Genomic DNA, 19,468 nt, shown 5'->3' with positions numbered 1-19,468 from the left:
CATTCACCAGAAAATATCTACTCAGGGAAGCATCAGGCAGGGAAGTTGTAATTAGTGCTGGAGCTATTATTAATCTGTTGTAGCTGGCGTTGTGTTCTGAAATGTTAACAGCGAAAAGGGAAAAAAAAAAAAATCTCCCTCTCATTAACTCTGCCATTGTTAAACAGCTGAAGCTGTCTTTTATTGAGAAATGCATCAGGATAATTGAACTGCCTCTCTGACCTCCTCAAAAAGCTTCAGACAGACTTTTGATGGGCCGGCAGGAGTTTCATTTAGGAAGAACAATTAGTTGAACTCTCCTGTGAGTTTAAATCTCCCCGCGGACCCAGCCAGCGTGAATCGGTTGTCACAGAGTCTGGGTTCGAAGTCCGACGGGGACGAAACGTTCGGCTGAAACCAGGCACTCATTTGCAAAAGGAGCTAATGAGGTTCTGGAGAAAGAGGATTTCAGAGCAGCTTCGTGGAACTTTTCACGGTCCGAGTCGCAGCTGCCGCTCAACCTTGTAATGTTGAGGTAAAAAGCAGAGAGAAAACTCAACAATGCTTTTAAACAAATTGGTTTGATAGCATCTGGCTATTGCATTCACACCAGCCCAGTTTGGTCCAGTTCGTTTGGGGAGGTGTGAATGCACAATCGAACTCTGATGCGGAACAAAAACGTGACAAACGTTGGTCTCGGTGAAGTGAACTTAAAATCTAGAATCCTTAAATTTGAAGATCTGGCGGAATTTAAAATTGCTCAAGTTACATTTAAGACATTGAATAAACTGTAAAAAGAGATCATACAAAATATATTTTTAGAAAAAGAGGAGAATATAATATGGGTGAGAGTTAGCACTAATGTGTAAATGTAAATTGAGGCTAACACATATGAGCGTGTGTGAATTTACATATTTAGACATATGTAAACTTAGTAACGGGGGTCCATCTGAAAATATGGTATACGTTTATGGGTTGGAGTTCATAAATTTCTCAATTCTTCCTACTCCTTTTCAAGCATGTTAGAATTATTATGGTACAAAAATATGTCTTTTGAAATTCCTTGTTCACATGTGTGTTATTTTATACTTCTATCATGTTGAAAATAAATAAATAAATAAATAAATAAATAATCTCCGGTGCAGTTGGAATGCAGAGAACGCTCCAAAAGCAGGAAGTGAACTATAGCGCAGGGCATCGTGGGTAAATACAACCAAAACCAACATGTGAGTCTTGCACCAGAGGGAGAAATGGCTTGTGGTCTTTAACCAAAAACAAAAGAGAAATCCTACAAACAATAAAATTTGTCCACATTGCAATTCTTTTGAAAATGTGTAATAATTACTTTATGTATTTTATTCAAAATGGGAAGTTACTATTTACTATTAGCCACTTCCTGACTTATGAAGGTCAACAAAGTTCTTCCCTTTGTTGAAGGGCATTTTCTCATTTGTTTAAGACTAATTTATATCCGAATACCACTTCACGACAACAGTCATAAACATTTATGAAGACTCCTTCATGTTCATTACAAGTTTTGTAGTTAAATTAAATCCAACAAAATTAGCAATAAAGACACTGAAAAAAATCCCCTCCAGCGTCTCACCGTGGAGGCGACGTATCCCTCGTCCATCAGGATGTTTCTGGCGCAGTTGTTGATGTGCTTGAAGCGGTCGGGCCCTAACAGAATGCCTCCGTACCACCGAGACACGACCACCATGACATCCCGCACGTCCAGAATCTGCAGCGAAACAAACATGAGAGGCGAAGTGACTGCAAATTCCAGATAAACCGTCATGTCACCTCTCCCTGGCAGCTGAATATTTCACACCAGATGTGTTATAGTGGATAGATTGGAATGAAATGTTTCAGTCGCAGCTGCCAATCTAAAGCCGGGGGTCTGACAATCAGAGCCGACGGGATTGAAAATGTTAAATATTGTCATGATTCTGAGATCTGCTTACGGTCCGAGAACTGTTTACTTTATAGCAGTGGAAACCAAAAATGTTACCAACCTCTGAGCTCAGGTTGATGTCTGACTTCTGTAATTATCAATAATTTAAACCAATAATTAATTATCAACTACATTATTAATACAACGGTTGGAAAAACAGAGGAAAGTACCCGTCTCGTCGAGAAAGGAAGAGTTCGGCACAAGTCTCCGTAGACGCATCAAGAGACTTCTCGCGTCTCTATGGGAACGCAGAAAAGTGGCGTACGCAAACCGCTTTTCTGGACGTTCTCCAGTGAACACTTTGAAGGTTTTTGAAATAAATCTTCTTCCTGTCCAGCAGGTCAGAAGGAAATGGCTCAGAGTTTCTCTCGTGTCTCTGTTGGACTCCAATGACAAAGGCTTTGGGATTCAGGTCTTGCTCTGGTAGTGGAGAGCAGTTCTTATCTCATCAGCTCTGAGTTGTTTGATTGTGGCACAAGGAACGCCCGACGATGCAGTTCGGATAATCTTTGAGCAAAAATGAAATACAACAATAGCGGGTTTGAAACAAAAAGCTCACAGTTTTCAATGTATTCTTCCTTTTGCAGTTGATCTGATTCGCCGTTATCTTCAACAACTAATTGACTCAAAACTTTTTTTTTTTTTTTTTAACCAGTACCATGTTGAAATACCGCTGTAAGACGATGCTGCCATCAGGGAAAACTGCTGACAAAATGGTTCGCAACAATTCGCTCTCTCAGGGACAAAAAGGTAAATTTTCCAAAAATAAAAAACCGGGAAGGGTGGGGGGCACATTTTGCTCTGAGCCTCAACACAAACAAAAAGTGCAATCTGTGACTCGAGGGGGATCCATTCACATCTGGCTGAAAGCACGCCCGCGTGAATCAGATCCATCTTTATTCATCACCGAACACGTCCACATTCACTTGGCACGAGTCTAAAGGAGGAAACGGGTGGCGGCGCTAGAAAGGGAGCGATGAGATTGGAGAAAACAAGCCCGAAAGAAGAGATCTCTTCTAGTAAATGCCTCAGTACCTCGAGAGTGCCGCAAGTAGAACATTAACCAGAGTGTCGTGAAAGATGGGCTGGAAGACCTGATGCTATCAGGCCGTTACAGCAGAAAGGTCAGAGCCTGATACAGATGAGATAAGTCCGTTATTTCCTGGTTTTATTTGTGCTTGTGTTAGAAAAAAAAATGCCGTGGAGTGTAAAGAAATGATAAAAAAAAAGAAAAAAAAGAAAAGAAGAGCAGAGATGTCAGGCACTGGTTTGGAAGTGGCTGTTTTATAATGAATCAATACCCCTAGCGGTAGCTTTTTTCCCTTTTATCCACCAAGGAACCAGAAACGATCATATTTGGGCAAAAGGGCCAATCTTTGTAACGTTGCAACAATAAACTGCACATTGAGCGCAAAAGTGATCAGCATATTAATCACTGAGGCTCTACAGACAGATGAGAAGAATGAAATGAATTTGCATTTTAAAGACAGAAAAAGATGCTGCTTGAACACAAGTCCATTTTGTTGATAGTTAACGTATGCTTCTGAATATTTCCATTTCTCTCTTAAAGGGGCGGTATTATATATTTTCCATTTTATAGCGCAATCAGTAGCTATAAAAGATACTCTCTATACCAAATATGACTTAAAAGAAATTTGACTTTGAAATTTGACGCTTTGAAATTGGGTCTCTGTCTCTTTAAGAAGCTCCTGCTCTATCAGGCACTTCGCCTCTCGTACGCCATCACAGCGAAGTTCCCCCAATAAGACGCTTCCAACAATTCTCAGATGTGTTGGACTGGGAAGTGGTTCAGAAAATGAGCTCAGCAGACACGTAGTTCCACCATGAAGGTGTTTGCTAATTGCTGCCACTAGTCTGAAGGAGCTGAGTGGAGGAGTCTCTCATTTAAGCAATTAGAGAGTGAGCTTCTACACTTTGCATAGTTATGTATTTATTTTTAGCTGATTCATATGCATGTCTCTTTTTGGGTTCATCACTTTGAAAATGTCACAACAGAATAATAAAACTTCCCAAATCCTGATATGACTTTAGGTTTTGGTTTCTCAACCCAATATGTGTCGGTGGCCACCACCAGCCTACCGCTTTAAAACGGTGAGATTTTGTGATTCTCAAAAAGCACAACATGAAGTCTAACATGAAGCGAACACTGTGAACTCCCTCCCAAACATCTGCTTTCCTCCGGAGTCCCGTCTCTGGCCTAATTCCTTCATTTTGCTTGGCCTCCCCTCCCTGCCAACCTCTAATTTCTGCTCTTTAGCAGCGAAAACGCTCCACCGTGTTTACAGCCTTATCACTAACTCTACCTGTCGTTTATTGAGTGTTTGGCAGGAGACAGACTACATCTGGTTTTCAGAGCTGGTGTATGATAATGAGGCACATGAGACAGCAGCGAACGTGAGCTGGAACGCCGCACGGAAAGAAAAAAAAAAAAAAACAATCGAAGGAGACGCCGAGCTTCTGCGCCAACCTGCAGACTTTGATAATTCATCCCCTTCGTTTTCCAGGATCACGTACGAGCTGCGGAGGAAAAACAATGAGATCGGATTGTGCAAACGAAGAGTAACGTCACGTTCAGTTTATCCTTTCACGCCAGTTCTCCGAGCTCACTTCAGAGTACTGGATCTGCTCTAAAACATGTCTTGGTGTTCGGGAGGCGAACAGCTTGATTCATCTGAATTCAGTGGAGACTTTGCAACGACAAGCCGACCCGTTCATTCACAGGGATTTCCATCTGCAGCAGGACGCACACCCCCCTCTATCTCCACCCAGACGGCTGCCGTCACCTCCTGAATGAGTCTGAACTCTAGCGAGAGTCACGGACCTCATCTGGAAGAGCTCTGACACCACGCAGCACCTGCTGGTAATGAGAATGACAGAACCGCTCCGAGTCACCGCTGAGCCTGCATTACGGCGAAAACTTTTTTTTTTTTCTTTTTTGTTTTGTCACAAACCTCACACTGGCTTTCATTCAACGTTACAGGGAAACAAAAAGTGTGAGGACAATTGGACGTTTTTAGTGCGATGTGGGAGTGTGTGTTTGTGTGTGTGTGTGAATCACGGTGCCATCTGACAGCACAGCCAAGGGACAAAACGCCTGTTTGATATCAGAAATAAAGGGATTAATAATGGAGACCAAACTGGAGTGAACAAATTCCTAGCCAGAGAAACTTTGCATAATGCCTCGGTGTTGGTGTTTAAATTTGCATTCATTCAATTTCTCTGGAAGGACGAGCACAAAGCTGAGCTGAGAGCAAAATCACTTGTAATTTGCAACAACAGCAAAAAAGTCTCCGACTATCCCTTGCTAATAGGAAAGACGTTTAATGTTACATTTATGAGATTTTACAAAAACATGAGTGTTTGACTTTATTGAGCTTCATTCGAGTTCTGAATGTAGAAGAGTTGCTATTCTCACACATTTCCTGAATCCATCTCGTCAAACATGCTCCCGTCGCTCTTTGTACATTAAAACTTCCTTTGGACATAAACAAAAACAAATGTAAACGTAAATACAACAGCGTGACTAAATCCCCCAATGTGGAAATCAATAAAACCGGACGGTCTTAAGCAACATGCGGGATTCATCAAATTTCAAAACTTGAAGTTGTACCCACTTTTTCTTCTCTTCTCAAAGTTTTTGGTCCTATTGGGAGTGGGGGACGGGGGGTCCGGGGGGGGGCAACAACACCAGACAAGGTGAGAAATGCCACGCCTGGTGAAACTTGTCAAAAGTAATAAGATATTATGGTAACACATACTTTGGGGTGAACTTCAAGGTGCTGATGGAGAGAAAAGAATATGTCAGTGAGGCTGAGTTTTTCAGAAGTCAGGACAGGGAGGGATTCTTTGCTCTGTCAATGGTGCACAGGCTGGGAGGAGTTCAATAGATCCACGGCAATATTTGATCATATATTTATAAAACAGAGCTTAGTACATATATTTATACAACTGGTTGTATAAATATATGATAAAGTATATCATATATATAAAAAAATATATATCCGCTTGCAGTGCAACTTGAAGTAGTGCAGCTAAATAATGAAAAAACAATCTTGATTATAGTCCTTTTTTAAACATAGAAAAAATATGTTAAATTCTAAAAACTTTCATTTTAAACCAACCTGTATAAAGATATATCTGTACTAACATCGGTATCAGCCAATAGTCATTTTTAAACGTATCGGTATCAGTCCGATGAATAAACCTGTGCCAATGATAAGAACTGTGTTTCCATCTGGTCTGCATTTCTTCCTGGAGGGGGACAATGTTAGTCATGCAGTATTTGTTTGGTCGTGCAGCAAGTTTTCATGTCGGTACATCTCCAGCTCGAAGTGCAAATTTCAGGTAGTTGCATAGATTTGCTGTGTTGCAAATTGGTGCCAACATCTCATATGTGCAACTCCTGCACATCGTGTGTTTTGATCAGGATCTGTTTCTCTTTACTGCTTAGCAGCCAAAGCTGAACGGCAAACTGAAGTAACTGCACAGCCCCTTTCCTAAAGAGACCTGAGGCACAACTTGGAGGTGTGTGTGCTTCAATTTTCCATGTCACATTCTCTCTTCAAGGGCACAGAGTTCTAACAACATGTCAGATTTTTATTTCACTGTGCCAAAATCATTCCAACAATTTAGGCTTGTTGGAGAAATACCAGCACTGCTTAGGGCTAATGATTTTAGCATAAGGCTTGAACTTCTTCATCGGGGCAATAAACAGACCTGCACACCTCTTAATTTCTGCAAGGCAGTGTATGTCTGAATAAAACACCTGACATCCAATGGAAAAGAGTCAAAGAACTAGAGTAAATTTAAACGCTACCATGTAACTGTAATAAAATTGTAGCTAACGATTAACTACTAGCTCTAGCGAAGGCTGTCATCGCCATAGCAACACATATCAAGAAGTGGATATGGGTGATATTTATATTAAAGTAATATTTTAGTTTGGCATACATTTCACAGATTGCTACCTTAAATAAGTGAGTGGTGTTGTTTTTCCTGACCTAAAAAACCTGAATGTACCAATTATCTTTAGTATTCAGGACACATCTGCATGTTTGCTTCTGAAGAGGCAGCACAGACCAGAAACTGGAGCAGCCAAATCTAACTCTGTCATTATTACAATTATCATTCACACTGTACCTTTCCAGTTGTCACGTATTGTAACAGTAATAAATGGGCCTAATGTACTCTTGTTAGAATTAATTTATGTTGGAAGTAGATGGTCTTTTTGTAAGATAGATAGATTCTCATCTTAAGGTAGAACAAGAAGAAGAAAAAATCCAGTAGCTGTGTTAAAATCCATAACCATTCTCAACTGTTTAAGATTTCATTTATGCTTCATTCTTCAGGTCTCTTGAGAGGCCTATAACTCCAAGATAAATCAAACAACCAGAAGTGTTCAGCTTTATGTTGCAGCGCACTCTGGAGAGCTGCTTACTGATGACAAACCCCGAGTAAAAGTCGCAGCAGACGCCAAATTATGCAGGCTGTGAAAATTACCAGGCCAGCTCAGAACAGACAGCAATTAAACATGCAAAAGCCACAAGAAGCTGAATGTGGCCGGCAGATTTAACAATTGGAATGCGATATCAATATCGAGTGAAGAGAGAAAAAGAAAAAAAAGATTTAAAAAAAAAAAAAAGCTTTGTGCATCCTGCGCTGGGAATAATTTCAGTCGACTCTTTCGGGAGCTTCGCATCAAAGAACGGCGGCCGCTTGGCGTGCGGCTGAACGGCGGGCGCGGGCCGGACGAAAGTGATAACCTGCAGCAAGTGAAGCAATCTCCCCCCCGCGGCGGTCTCGCCGTCATCCTCGCAGTCCTGCAGGAAGCTGTGCTTGTCCTCGCAGTAAATCCTGCAACAGAGAGGGGGAGAAAGATACCAACGGCTTGGCATTAGGTTGGCGGACGCTCAGGTCAGAGGGTGACACCGTGACAACCGGCGGCGGCGGTCTCTTCACAGGAGAAACTTCGCTGAGCAGTCTAAATGTCAACATCTCTTTTGCCCAGTGAGTAATGGCCGCCCAGGCAGTCCGACGCTGACCTCATCAGGCCCTGCACGGACACATGCGTCAGGAGACACAAGCACACACACACACACTGCACAGCCACAGTTCAGGATGTGTGAAGGGAAACTCTCATGTGCTCCAGTACTGTTTGACTTTTTAATGCAGTAGTGGTCCCTGCAGAAGAGCAGCTTATCTCATTTTCCTCTCCACTAATAAGACAAACTGTAACACTAACTCCAGGATGAAGGGCTAATTTAAATATTAAGCTCACCACAAATGTTCCGTACAGAATTCGCTTTGGTTCAGAAGTTAATTCGGCGTGAGGAGGAGACTCTGTGGATTCAGAGCCTCCGTTTCCATGGGGAAAGATGCAAAAAGCTACAGCAGCACAAAAACACTGAAGTTAAATAAATTATGATTGATAACATCAGACAGATTGTACACAAACTCTAACGAGCCCTGACGTGAGTTGACAGGTTCCTGCAACGAGTTTTGGCGTCGTGGCACACAATCAGAGGCCTTTCTGTCAGCAGAGCGAGCGGCGTCGTTACAGAAGTTACATTTATGAAGGATAAACAGGAACAGAGCAGAGAAAAAGGTATTCGCCCCTTCATAGATTTGGTTTCTTTTTGCTTTTTTTGTCACGATGTGTATTTTCTTTTTACATAAAAAACTTTAAAAGAAAGCAATTTTCATATTTATAAAAGCTGCAACATGAAAGGTTTTTTTATGTTTCTTTTTTAAAATATTTGTTAAATCTATCTCCATGTTGTGACAGTATAAGACAGATAATGTGTGAAAAAATGTAGCTCTTCTGCCTTCCACGTGAACAAATACACAGCTCTGTCAGAAACAACCAATCAATTTTAACGCTGTCAATAATCCTCGTGTATGTGTCGCTCACATCCTCCCCCAACAGCTAGCCATGAATTCTCAGGCTACTTAGCTGATGATGATGATGATGATGACAGTTTTCCTGCAGCAGTAACTTGTTTCTCTGGTATTGAGCACATTTAGCAGCACATACACAAGGATGACCAACAGCACTAAAATCCTCCTCTTGGCTCTTATTGGTTGATTTTGACCGGGAGCGGTGCATTTTTTCAAGCAAAAGTGACTCAGGAAGAAGGTGGAGGACCTGAATTTTTTCACACATTATTTGTCTTATATTGTAGGTTGTGACAGTTTTAATAAATATGAAAAAAAAAAAAAAAAAACCACACATTTCTGTTAAAGTTACAGTTACTGCAGCTTTAAAGAAGCTCCCAATTTAGGCACATTGAAGGGTTTTGGGGCATCAACGGCTTTTAAGTTTCAAGTCCAGACTTTGTTTTTTATTTTCCCAAACCTTTAAGAGGTAGGCTTTCTTTTTGCCCTGCTGCATAAACCAATAACAAACTAATAACAGGACATTTTCCTTCACAATTTTCTGCTGCAGACCAAGAACTCTTAACTCTGTCAATTAAGGCAAGTCTTCTGGGAACAGAATAAACTAAAGAGTGCGAAACATGCAGTCTAAGTACTTTTGATGCCTCCTCGATGAATTGCCTAAGTACAAACCCTCAATGCGGTTTGCCGGCTTCCAAAACTCTCGAGACTCTTTTTATTCTTTTGCTATCAACTCTGTTTCTTGAGATGGGGGCATGATGTTTTGCCTTTTAGCTTGCTTCATGTTGTCAGATTCAATTTAAGTGACCTATCGATCGTCACAGGTGCGGTAAAAAGGCCCGACTGCTGCTGGCGAGATTGAACCGAAGAACGCTGCAGTCACACTGGAATTTCAACACAGCCTGTAAGCAATCATTTGAGATTTAAGAAAAAGATGTGAAATATATTTTGGCAGTGGGTCGGATCGGCTCAGAAGGCTTTGTTGTTTACTAAATGAGGTGCATTTTGTGTTGACTCAGCTTACATTCGTCTTTGTCTGATATTAAAGTGTTTGACGATGTGAACGACTTGCACGTGGAAAAGGCAAACAGGAGTAATCTGTGGGCAAACAAACAGTTATATTTTACTGCACTGTTTTGTTAAAACTGATATCAGGAGAGTGAATCGTAAAGCTGCCTGATGCAGCAGCCCTCCATCTATGTTGGTGCGTCTAAAAGTGCGTTTCATGTGGATCCACTGCAAAGAAATCAGCGTGTTGCTTGTGACGAGGCTAGTTTTGTGCATATTTGGATAAAAGCGCAAAATTTTACAGAAAGCTGTGGCGTACTGATGCTAATTTTGGCTTCATTGCACTGAATGTTTTTTGTTTTTTTTGTTTCTTCCATATCTGATGATCACTTTGTGAACCCTGAGCAAACAACCGGCAGCTTCTCCTGAAGCTATGTATTGTTCACCACAAAAATGTAAGGCAGATAAGTGCTAGGGTAGGTGCAACCGTAATGTTTACCTTTGTGATACGACATTTACTGCCACTACATTTTAATCGGCATCATGCAAAACACACAAATCGGCCTACTAGGTAGCTTTTATCCAATCCAGCCCGTACTATCAAGTAAAAACCATAAATCAATTAACTTCAGGGACGTTTGGTATTGGTACGAAACGGGCCAACTGCTTTACGGAGTCCAGCTCAGACACTGTGCTTTATAATGCAGCTTTCTTTGTTCACTCATGAAATTGTATTTTCCACCATGTTTACATAGACACCACCAACCTGTAGGCGTAAATATTATGAGTGGCACTGGCAATCTTCTTGTTTTCATAAAGTTTCTCCAGGACCATCTTCACCTGAAACACATAGGGAAAAAAAAAAACAAAAAAAAAAACACAGTAATGAGTGACGGCTGCTGGCATTCGACTCCGTCCTCTGTTAGCTCATTGTTGAGTTTATAAAGCGCTGTGGTACGGCCAGGAGCGTTGAAGGAATGCTACCTGCAACACTGCGGTATGAATAACCTCCGACTTCAGCCTGCCGCTGCTGACTAATGCAGATTAGTCAGCAGCTATTTACATCAAACACTAAGCTGAAAGGCTAAATACCTCTTTTGGGTAAAAACTAGTAAAATCAAACCTGTTGCCCATTTTTAATACTGTATAATAGTTACATAGCATCACATGTTCTGCTTGAGCCTACAAAAAAAGCAAAAAAAAAAAAAAAAAAAAAAAACCTGAGAAAGACTTTACTGAAGTTACATCACTAAAGTCATGTGAGTTTTCAAGAACTGAAATGATCAACTATAGATACAGTAAGTAAAAAAAGACAAGTTGTGAATTGAAATGTTTCCTTAATCTTCTTTCTTTTGCTAATCTGGGTGATTTATTTACTTCTATATTTTTATTCCAGACTCTTTCCTACAGCTGCCGTGTCAACCAGCACTTCAACAGTTCATTTTAACCTGAAATAAAATTAAGCAGAACATCCCTTTAAGTCCAGTCAACTAGAACTTCTTACAAATCAATAAAATTACTAGCAAAAAGGCTGAGTTATCCGTGGAAAGAAAAATGAAAACTCAAAGACAGAACAAGATGGCCAAGGCTTGTCGCCACATCGTGCAGATTTTCAGCACAGAACAAAACAGACGCTGGGAGGAAAGTTTGCAGAAAATCTGGACTTCTTGGACAGAAGGGAAGTGATGAAGTGATGGGGAGAATAATCTTGACACACTTGTGTGTAGAGCGGCTTCCACAAAGGGGTCGTGTGTCACCGCCTCCAAAAATATACAACAGCTCAGAGTCCAGAAGCACAATCAAAAAAATGACATTTTTGGGTCTTTCTCAAAGAAAGAGTCATTTCCATTTGGACATGAGGGAAAACAAAAACAAAAGTCCATTTACGCACGATCTGTGGACATGGTGTCAGAGTTTGAGATACTTTCAAGCAGCTTCTGCCTGAAAAAAACTAAAATATACTGCAGCTCCAACTGTGGTGCTGACAGATGCTGCAATGTTTGGAAGATACAAAATACAGCAAAATCTAATAATTGTTGAAACATGTCATGCAAATGAGAACCAGTTAAGCAAATTTTACTCGCAATATAATTTAGGGGTTTGTAGTTTCCCAAGTGACAAAGAAGTCCCAAGTCAAGTCCAAGTCCTAAACTTTTCATTTTGAGTACATTACTAATGAATAATTATTAGCCTTGATACAATCAAGTATGTTCTCCTTATAAACATCAGAAAGTTGGTGCTGATGTTGCTTTTCTACAGTACATAAGTAAAAACAAATTAGAAAAAAGCAAGCAGAAGTTTCCTCGCAGAATGTAAATCGAATAATTAGTTTAGTTTATTTAAATGGGACACTGTGCAAAAAAAAAAATAATAAAATAAACATTAACAAAGGATGCTTTACATCAGATTTAGCAGGAGAGAAAATAATAGTCTGGAACCATAAAACATAATATTGAAAAGCCATAATATGGCTCAATATACAGTCACTGTACAAAAATACAACAAAAACAGCATTAAATACCAAACTTCTGTTCTATGAGCACTAATGCCAAGATGGCAGATTTTATTTTTTATTGATAATGATAAAACTGATCCACAGTAAAATAGAATAGAATAGAATATTCATGTTAATCAACAGTACAAACCTGCTTTCACATAGTATCAGATCATTAAAAAGAAGAAATGGAAATGTTCATTCAACTGTATAAAATCTTTGTGATCAAGTGGATTTTTTTTTGGACAGAATTATGCTGCTACTTTCTGCTCAAAGCACTGCGATATTTTTGCCATTTGCATCTTTTTGGATTTACAAAACAAACACAAACTCAATTTCAAGGATAAAATTAACCAGCCATATAATCTTCCATTTATCAGTTTGTGAGAGTTTGAACGTCAAAAAGAAGTTAAGATTATTTTGCTTTTCCACTGTAGTTTCCAGCACAAAAGTTTCACATACACACATTTATCCATATAAAACATAACTTGCAGGGACCTCTCTAGCTTACAGCATTTTGTGTTGGATGCCTCACCAAACACAATGCCCAAACATTTGTGGCAGCTCTGGCATCCCGTACTTGGTGTTGGATACAGCTTTCCTGCCGCCAGGCTTGCAGTCGACGATCAGTCCCGAGGTACGTTTTTCTGTCTGCATTTAACATTTACTGAGAGAGCCTAGCTTCTGCTGAGGCCCAGGATGGGACCCTGCTCTCCTCCCTGACGGCACTGGGTGACAGAATGAATCATAAACCGTCGGTGTAAAAGTCCCAAGTCATGTCCTAAGACTTCTGTTATCAACTCGACTCCAAACTCATTCAATTTGTGACTTGAGTGCACAAGTCTCTGACATAATTATTATTAGCTAACGTCACTATCACTTACCAAAGACGTTAAGCCAGAGACGCACCGACAGCTCAGCTGTTCTGCAGAGCTCATAAGCACCAATTCTAACACAGAAATTTACAGCAATCTTGGGGCATCTGTTCACCAGGACGCTAAGATAAACAACAGCATTTGTGTAGCTACGCCGTCTCCCTGTACAAAAAAAACTCTAAGTAAATGAGAGGAGTGGGATCAAACATTGATATGGTGAGACGTTTGTGGAATCTGTGCAAAACAAAACTGATTCGTATGTCGCCAGCCGCGGTGACGCGCCGCTGCTGTCCCTTCGGTGAAGCTTTGAGCAATCTGTATATTTAATTGGGACTAGTAAGCCGGCCCCAAGAGAAATCAGAAAGAAAAAAAAATGGAAGTAGAGATTTGATGAAAAGTAATTCACAAGTTAAACTAAATTCTGCAAACTTTTGGCAGTTACATGAAAACACGTGTTAAATACACACATTTGCAACAATTAAGTAATAAACTGGTTTTCTGATAGGTAAGAAATGGGTACAAATTAGCTACAGGGTGAATTGAGGCAGAGCTGCCAGCAGCATGCAGCATTTGTGTTGCAGTACATGGCTTTTTACAGCATTAATAACATAATATTTTTAAATGCATAACTTTTTGGCTATTTTTTGTTCTTTTTGCAACCAAGTCAGATTTCGCTCAAAAGTGTGTTTAAAACAAATGAAGGCTCCTAAAATCCTTCTGTATGTACAAACTTTGTTCCAGCAGCGCCATTGGCTGGAAGAAAACTTGGCTGAAACTGAACCCCATCGGCTCCATTCACTGTTTACCACATATAAACACCTCACTGCTTTAATTAAAGAAGGTGATATATATATATATATATATATATATATATATATATATATATATATATATATATATATATTTTATTTTATTTTTTTCCTTTCAAAATTACTTTAGCAGTTGTAGCACTTAGCGCTTCAAGAACATTCCGTGAAAGCGTGAAGCCTGCCCCGGGTCTCCATCATCTCGGTTTGTGGCGTCCCGGCAGGACAGCTGCATCTGCTAATATTTTTGACCAATTAGCACTTTGCAGCAGGTGGGAGCTTTTAAGACGAGCCAAAGTGTAAGATTAATATGCAGGAAGTGGAAAACAGATCCTGTTTTACTTCAGTCAGCGGCATAAATCAAAAGATTTAGACAAACTACAGACAGTTCACAAGTTCCCACTAGGCGTCATATACCATTCCGGCTAGCTTTTAGCCACTTTAGCTCTACGACAGGGCTTCTTTCTTTTTTTTTCCTTTTTTTTTTGTTGTATAAATTACGACATTCTTTTCTTGTATGTCGTAAACGTTACTGTGCATGTGTCGTACCTGTCTTGGCGTAACCACAGGTGCCAAATGGGGCTGGAAGGTGCTGCGTCGGTCTGTGATGGGGCTTCCATGTTTTATCGGCGGTATCTCTTCATCTGTAAGAGGGCAGCGTCGCACATAATTATAAAAACTTTTATCGGAAACGGAGCAGGTGCCAATTTAAGTGAGCCATACCGTTTGCCTGATCCAGGAAGAAGTGGGTTTTCTCTACGGTATCCTTGAGAACGCGCAAATCAGGAACATCTTCATCGTCGTCCTCCACGTCCTCCTCTGCAGTTACATTCACTTTTCCTTCTTGAATGACTTAAGAGGGATTAAATAAACGTGAGGTATTAATATGAGCATGAATGTGGCAAAAAAAAAAACTAAAAAAAAAGAAATCACATTTTAATTAGCACAGTGATTGTTAATTATGAGCCCTGAGATTAACAATTACATGTAATTCAAACCAAATTTTTCCATCTGAAGTGAAATGATGCTAAGGCAATGAAAATTAATAAATTAATAAAGTCAGCTGACAATCTATTCCAGGATTATTTACGCAAAAACATAGCGCGATCCAAAAGTATTCACACCGCTAAAACATATTAGGAGTTTGTCACGATCCGGCTGGAGACTTTGTTTTTTTTTTTTGTTTTGAGTTTGTTGTGATATACTAACACTAAGTAGAGCTCAACTGAGGTGGAGAGAGATCCATGGTTTAGTTTCAGACAATTAAAATTAGAAAATATTTGCCATGTTTTTTTTTTTATTATTATTTTACCTGCAACACTCTGATATCCCAAAATAAAATCATACAAAATACTGCACTCAGGCGCTGTCAATCACAAGCATGTAAGAGCTGCAGCTGTGCTAATGGCGGAGAAACACTGCAGGAAAAGTCATCTGCTGTCATCGTTGGCCATGCTAACTAGCATTAGCATCCGCACCAGTCTCTGGTGTGGCAAAGAAACTGCAGCACAGCAGAAGGAAAAGGGGAGGGTCTGAGCAGCATGTACACAAGAATGATTTACAGCACTAAAAACACTCCTCCTGGCTCTGATTGGTTGTTTCTGACTAAGTTGTGGATTTCTGCAGATGGCTGTAGTCCTACACTGGGAGCAGGCAGAAGAGTCTGGTTGTTTCTTACAGAGTATCTCGTGTTGCACCGTTACGACACAGCGACAGTTTTAACAAATGCACAAAAAGAGTGAACTTGCATACAGGCCAGACTTTTCAGATTTGTATTTATAACATACTGGCGTATTTTGTGTAGCTTCATGCTGCAAGGATGGACCAGTACGAATGCTTCTGCTGGCGGCCTTGTGCAGTTTGGATCTGACCGCACAACCACGAAGACTTCAGCAACGCAAGCGTGAACAGCGTGATTTCTCCAAAGGCTCAGCTGCTGACAGCTAATATCACATTGATTATCCTCATTGTCTCCATGGGGTTTGCACAAAGAAACGTCGAGATGTTGGAAAATAAGTCCATTTTATGAGATTATGTTTGTTATTCTCAACAAACCCCATGAAAACATGAAATGTGACAGTTAATTAGCCCGACCTCCTCCTCCCGCTGCTACTTCCCTCCCTCCCCGCCCAACTTATTTGAAGCTTTTGGCCGCAGATGTGCTTCTCATTTCTGAAGGTGTAAATGCCACACTGCGATCAGGTAATGCTACTTAAAAAAAAAAAAAAAACCTAACTGGGACTAATTTAAAGTGTGGATTAACACACATTTGCGGCGCAGTGCAAACGCGCGACTCGCCAACATGCTATTAACACCTTTTTGGAAGACAGTCAAGGGCGCTGGAAGGGAAGATGCAAACGCAACATTATCATAAAAAGCATGTACCTTTCAGGAAGAGAAAAACCTCCCAAAAAAGAGGTCAGAAAAACAAGGCTGCACGCGGCCTGGCATGCATAATAGGATGCATTATAGCACGACTATTAGAACTTGAGGACAAAGAACATGCAGACACGAGCGCTAATGTCATTCATCAGCCCCCGTTTGAGTAAACGCTGCTAAAACTTACACGGCCGCCAGGAAAACAGGAAATGACAAATGTCCACTGCAGATCTTCCCATGTTTACCCTCATAATGAAAAGCTCAGTATTTCTTACAGTTTAATCAACACACACACACACACAACAGAGAGAGAGAGAGAGAGCGCTCGACAGAAACACACACACACAGCCAAAATCCATTAAAAGTAAGTGGGTTTCATGTTCAGTTGAACAAATATTTGTTTTCCGATGTGGTTTTCTTTTCCTTCTCCTGCTCATCATTTTGCTTCAGTGTGGTCTGATTCATCCAAAACTTCATCATCAAACCCTTCATGTCCCTCCTCACTTTTTAATGTGCCCCGTCATCTCTTCTGCTTCTTTTTCCATTTCCTTTATTTTTCTGTCAAATGTGCAGCTTCGGCCTTATTGCCGCTCCTCTCTCTCTTTCTCTCTCTCTCCCTCCCACCATGTGGCTGTCATCTGAATGAATAAGCCAACGGTCTGAAGGGCCGCGACCAGTTACACTTATTACCACATGAATCACCAAAAAGATGGCTTATGACACACCACAATGGGGAGGCGGGCTCGTTTTTTTTTTTTCTCTTTTTTTTTCGTCTGGCTTGTTGCTAAAAAGGTATAATGTTCTGTAGGAGCATGGTGTCAGATAAGGGAGACAGAGGGAGGAGACACTGACACCCAGAAATGCACCTCGTTTAGCGGGTGAAGCCGGAACCGAGGAGCCTTTTAGCACCGCGTTTTACGCCAGGGGGAAAAGGCTCCACCGAGGCAACCGGGTGCATTATGAAGATACGGATCTTAATTCAGTGAAGTCACTCAAAGCGTGGAGCATTTTTTTTTTTTTTTATACAAGGGCTTTGTGTTCTCCTTATCGCACCTTTAGATCCTCACCGGAAAGATACGCCGGTAAGGAAGGGAGGAGAATCTAGATGAGGCTTCACCTGCTGCTCGTAGATTTGTCTGGATCGAAAGTGATTATTTAACGTCTAATCATGTTTCAAATGTGCATTTTATGCAGCTAAACGGTGAAGCCAGGAATTTAAGACGGCAACGTAAACATTTCTCACCGTGTGACGCAAACTCAGATTGAACTTTTAGGTCATTTGGATCATTGAAATTATGCATTTCTTTGTAAAAATGATGAGAATATTTTGAGGTTTCTTCTAATTGAAAGGTTTACACACACTAAGATGGCTGTGACTCTAAACAAGTTTGGGAGAGCCCAGCTGACGATGTCATCGCTTTGTGAGGTTCTGATAGGTTCATTTCTGACATTCAAGTTAAATGGAGGCACACCTCAAACACTGCAAAATCACAACATGTTACGAAGGAGCTTTTGTTTAGCTTCTAATGTGAATTTCTTCGTACACTTGAAATAAAACAAAACTAACTTAGAAGAAACTTTTTAGCAACATATAGGAACCTGTCGTAAGCCAGTAATTATTTAACACTTATATAAAGTATTAGTTTATATGGCAGATGTTTCATGCATGATGCAACATTTTTCCCCATCTTAATAGTTTTTTTTTTTTTTTTAAATCTGCCAATGGAACTGGTACTTTTTTTTAAATCACTATTTGGGTATTATTGACTTAAAACAAACTATTGTATATTGCTAAGAAGTTACTTGTAAGTTAGTGATGTCTTTATTTCAGCTGTACCAAGATATTTGCACAAATTATGTCAAATATAGTCAAAAGTATGTGGGAAGATTTTGTGCAACATGACAGAAATCAAATCAAAACAAATTATCCGAGACATTATGAGGAGATATGTGGACTTCATCCAGCAAGTAGTTGAACTTCATGCCATTTGTAGAATAAAAAACACAGAGAAAAGGAAACTTTACGCTTCTACTCCACTGTTATGAACCACCGATCGTTGTGCACAACGGGACATAAACTCCCATCAAAACACATTAAAGTTTGTGGTTGCTATGGGTGAAGTTAACCCCCCACCTTCTTCAATTCAGACAAAATCGGTGTCAAACGTTTGTGCTATGTTTATTCAGCAAAAACTTTTCGTTTGTGCCGCTTGGGCTTTGAAGATATTAATTTAAGGTTAAAGGTCAAAACGTCAACCAGACTCCCCCCACTTTTATAAAATCAAACATAATAGGAGTCTATCAACTTGGCTACATTTGTGCTGGTTTGTGCAGCAAAAGTTTTCGTTTGTGCTGTTATCATTCTAAAGATATTAAGAAAAATGTTCTCCAGGGGTCATCAGATGTCAGCCACGCCCCTGCCCCCGCTCACATCTGCAAAAATAAATACAGTTGGTGTCAATCAGTTCGACTACATTTATGCTGGTTTGTGCAGCAAAAAATTTTCGTCAGTGCCGCTTTGGCTGTGAAGATATTAATGAAAGGTTAAAGGTCAAAAGGTCAACCACTTTTATGGAGGGAGTTTTGGTGGGCTGCAAAATTTATTTTGCTGCACAATCGCAGCACAAACGTTAGACACCAATTTTGTTTGATTTTATGAAAGTGGGGGTGGGGGCGTGCTGGTTGGCCTTTTGACCTTTAACCTTTCATTAATATCTTCAAAGCCAATGCAGCACGAATGAAAATTTTTTGCTGCACAAGCGTGGTCGAGTCGACTGACATCCATTTTGTCTGATTTGAAGAAGGTGGGGGGTTGGTTGACCTTGGATGACCTCTGGAAACATTTCTTTATATCTTTAAAATGATAGCGGCACAAACGAAAATTTTTGCTGCACAAAACAGCACAAACATAGCACAAACCTTTGACACCAATGTTGTCTGATTTGAAGAAGGGGGGGGGTTGGTTGACCTTGGATGACCTCTAGAAACATTTCTTTATATCTTTAAAATGATAGCGGCACAAACGAAAATTTTTGCTGCACAAAACAGCACAAACATA

At 40.3% G+C, this 19,468-nt stretch overlaps 1 protein-coding gene across 2 annotated transcripts in view; it reads right to left on the bottom strand.

Annotated features, from left to right (window-relative positions):
* The window catches only part of impact (impact RWD domain protein), a 30,181-nt gene that overhangs the window by 3,353 nt on the left and 7,360 nt on the right, over positions 1 to 19,468 (bottom strand). For both annotated transcript variants that reach the window (XM_015057938.1, XM_015057946.1), the window contains 5 exons: positions 14,755 to 14,883; positions 14,581 to 14,675; positions 10,623 to 10,696; positions 7,717 to 7,807; positions 1,586 to 1,720 (listed from right to left, as the gene is read on the bottom strand). In XM_015057938.1, coding sequence (XP_014913424.1) covers positions 1,586 to 1,720; positions 7,717 to 7,807; positions 10,623 to 10,696; positions 14,581 to 14,675; positions 14,755 to 14,883 — 524 coding nt within the window. The remainder of the gene's footprint in view (positions 1 to 1,585; positions 1,721 to 7,716; positions 7,808 to 10,622; positions 10,697 to 14,580; positions 14,676 to 14,754; positions 14,884 to 19,468) is intronic.

The sequence above is a fragment of the Poecilia latipinna genome, unplaced genomic scaffold (assembly GCF_001443285.1).
Source record: "Poecilia latipinna isolate Pla-1442-1.1 unplaced genomic scaffold, P_latipinna-1.0 Scaffold63, whole genome shotgun sequence".
Lineage (NCBI taxonomy): Eukaryota > Metazoa > Chordata > Actinopteri > Cyprinodontiformes > Poeciliidae > Poecilia > Poecilia latipinna.
The sequence above is the reverse complement of the archived record's forward strand: the minus strand, read 5'-3'. Positions and strand labels throughout refer to the sequence as shown.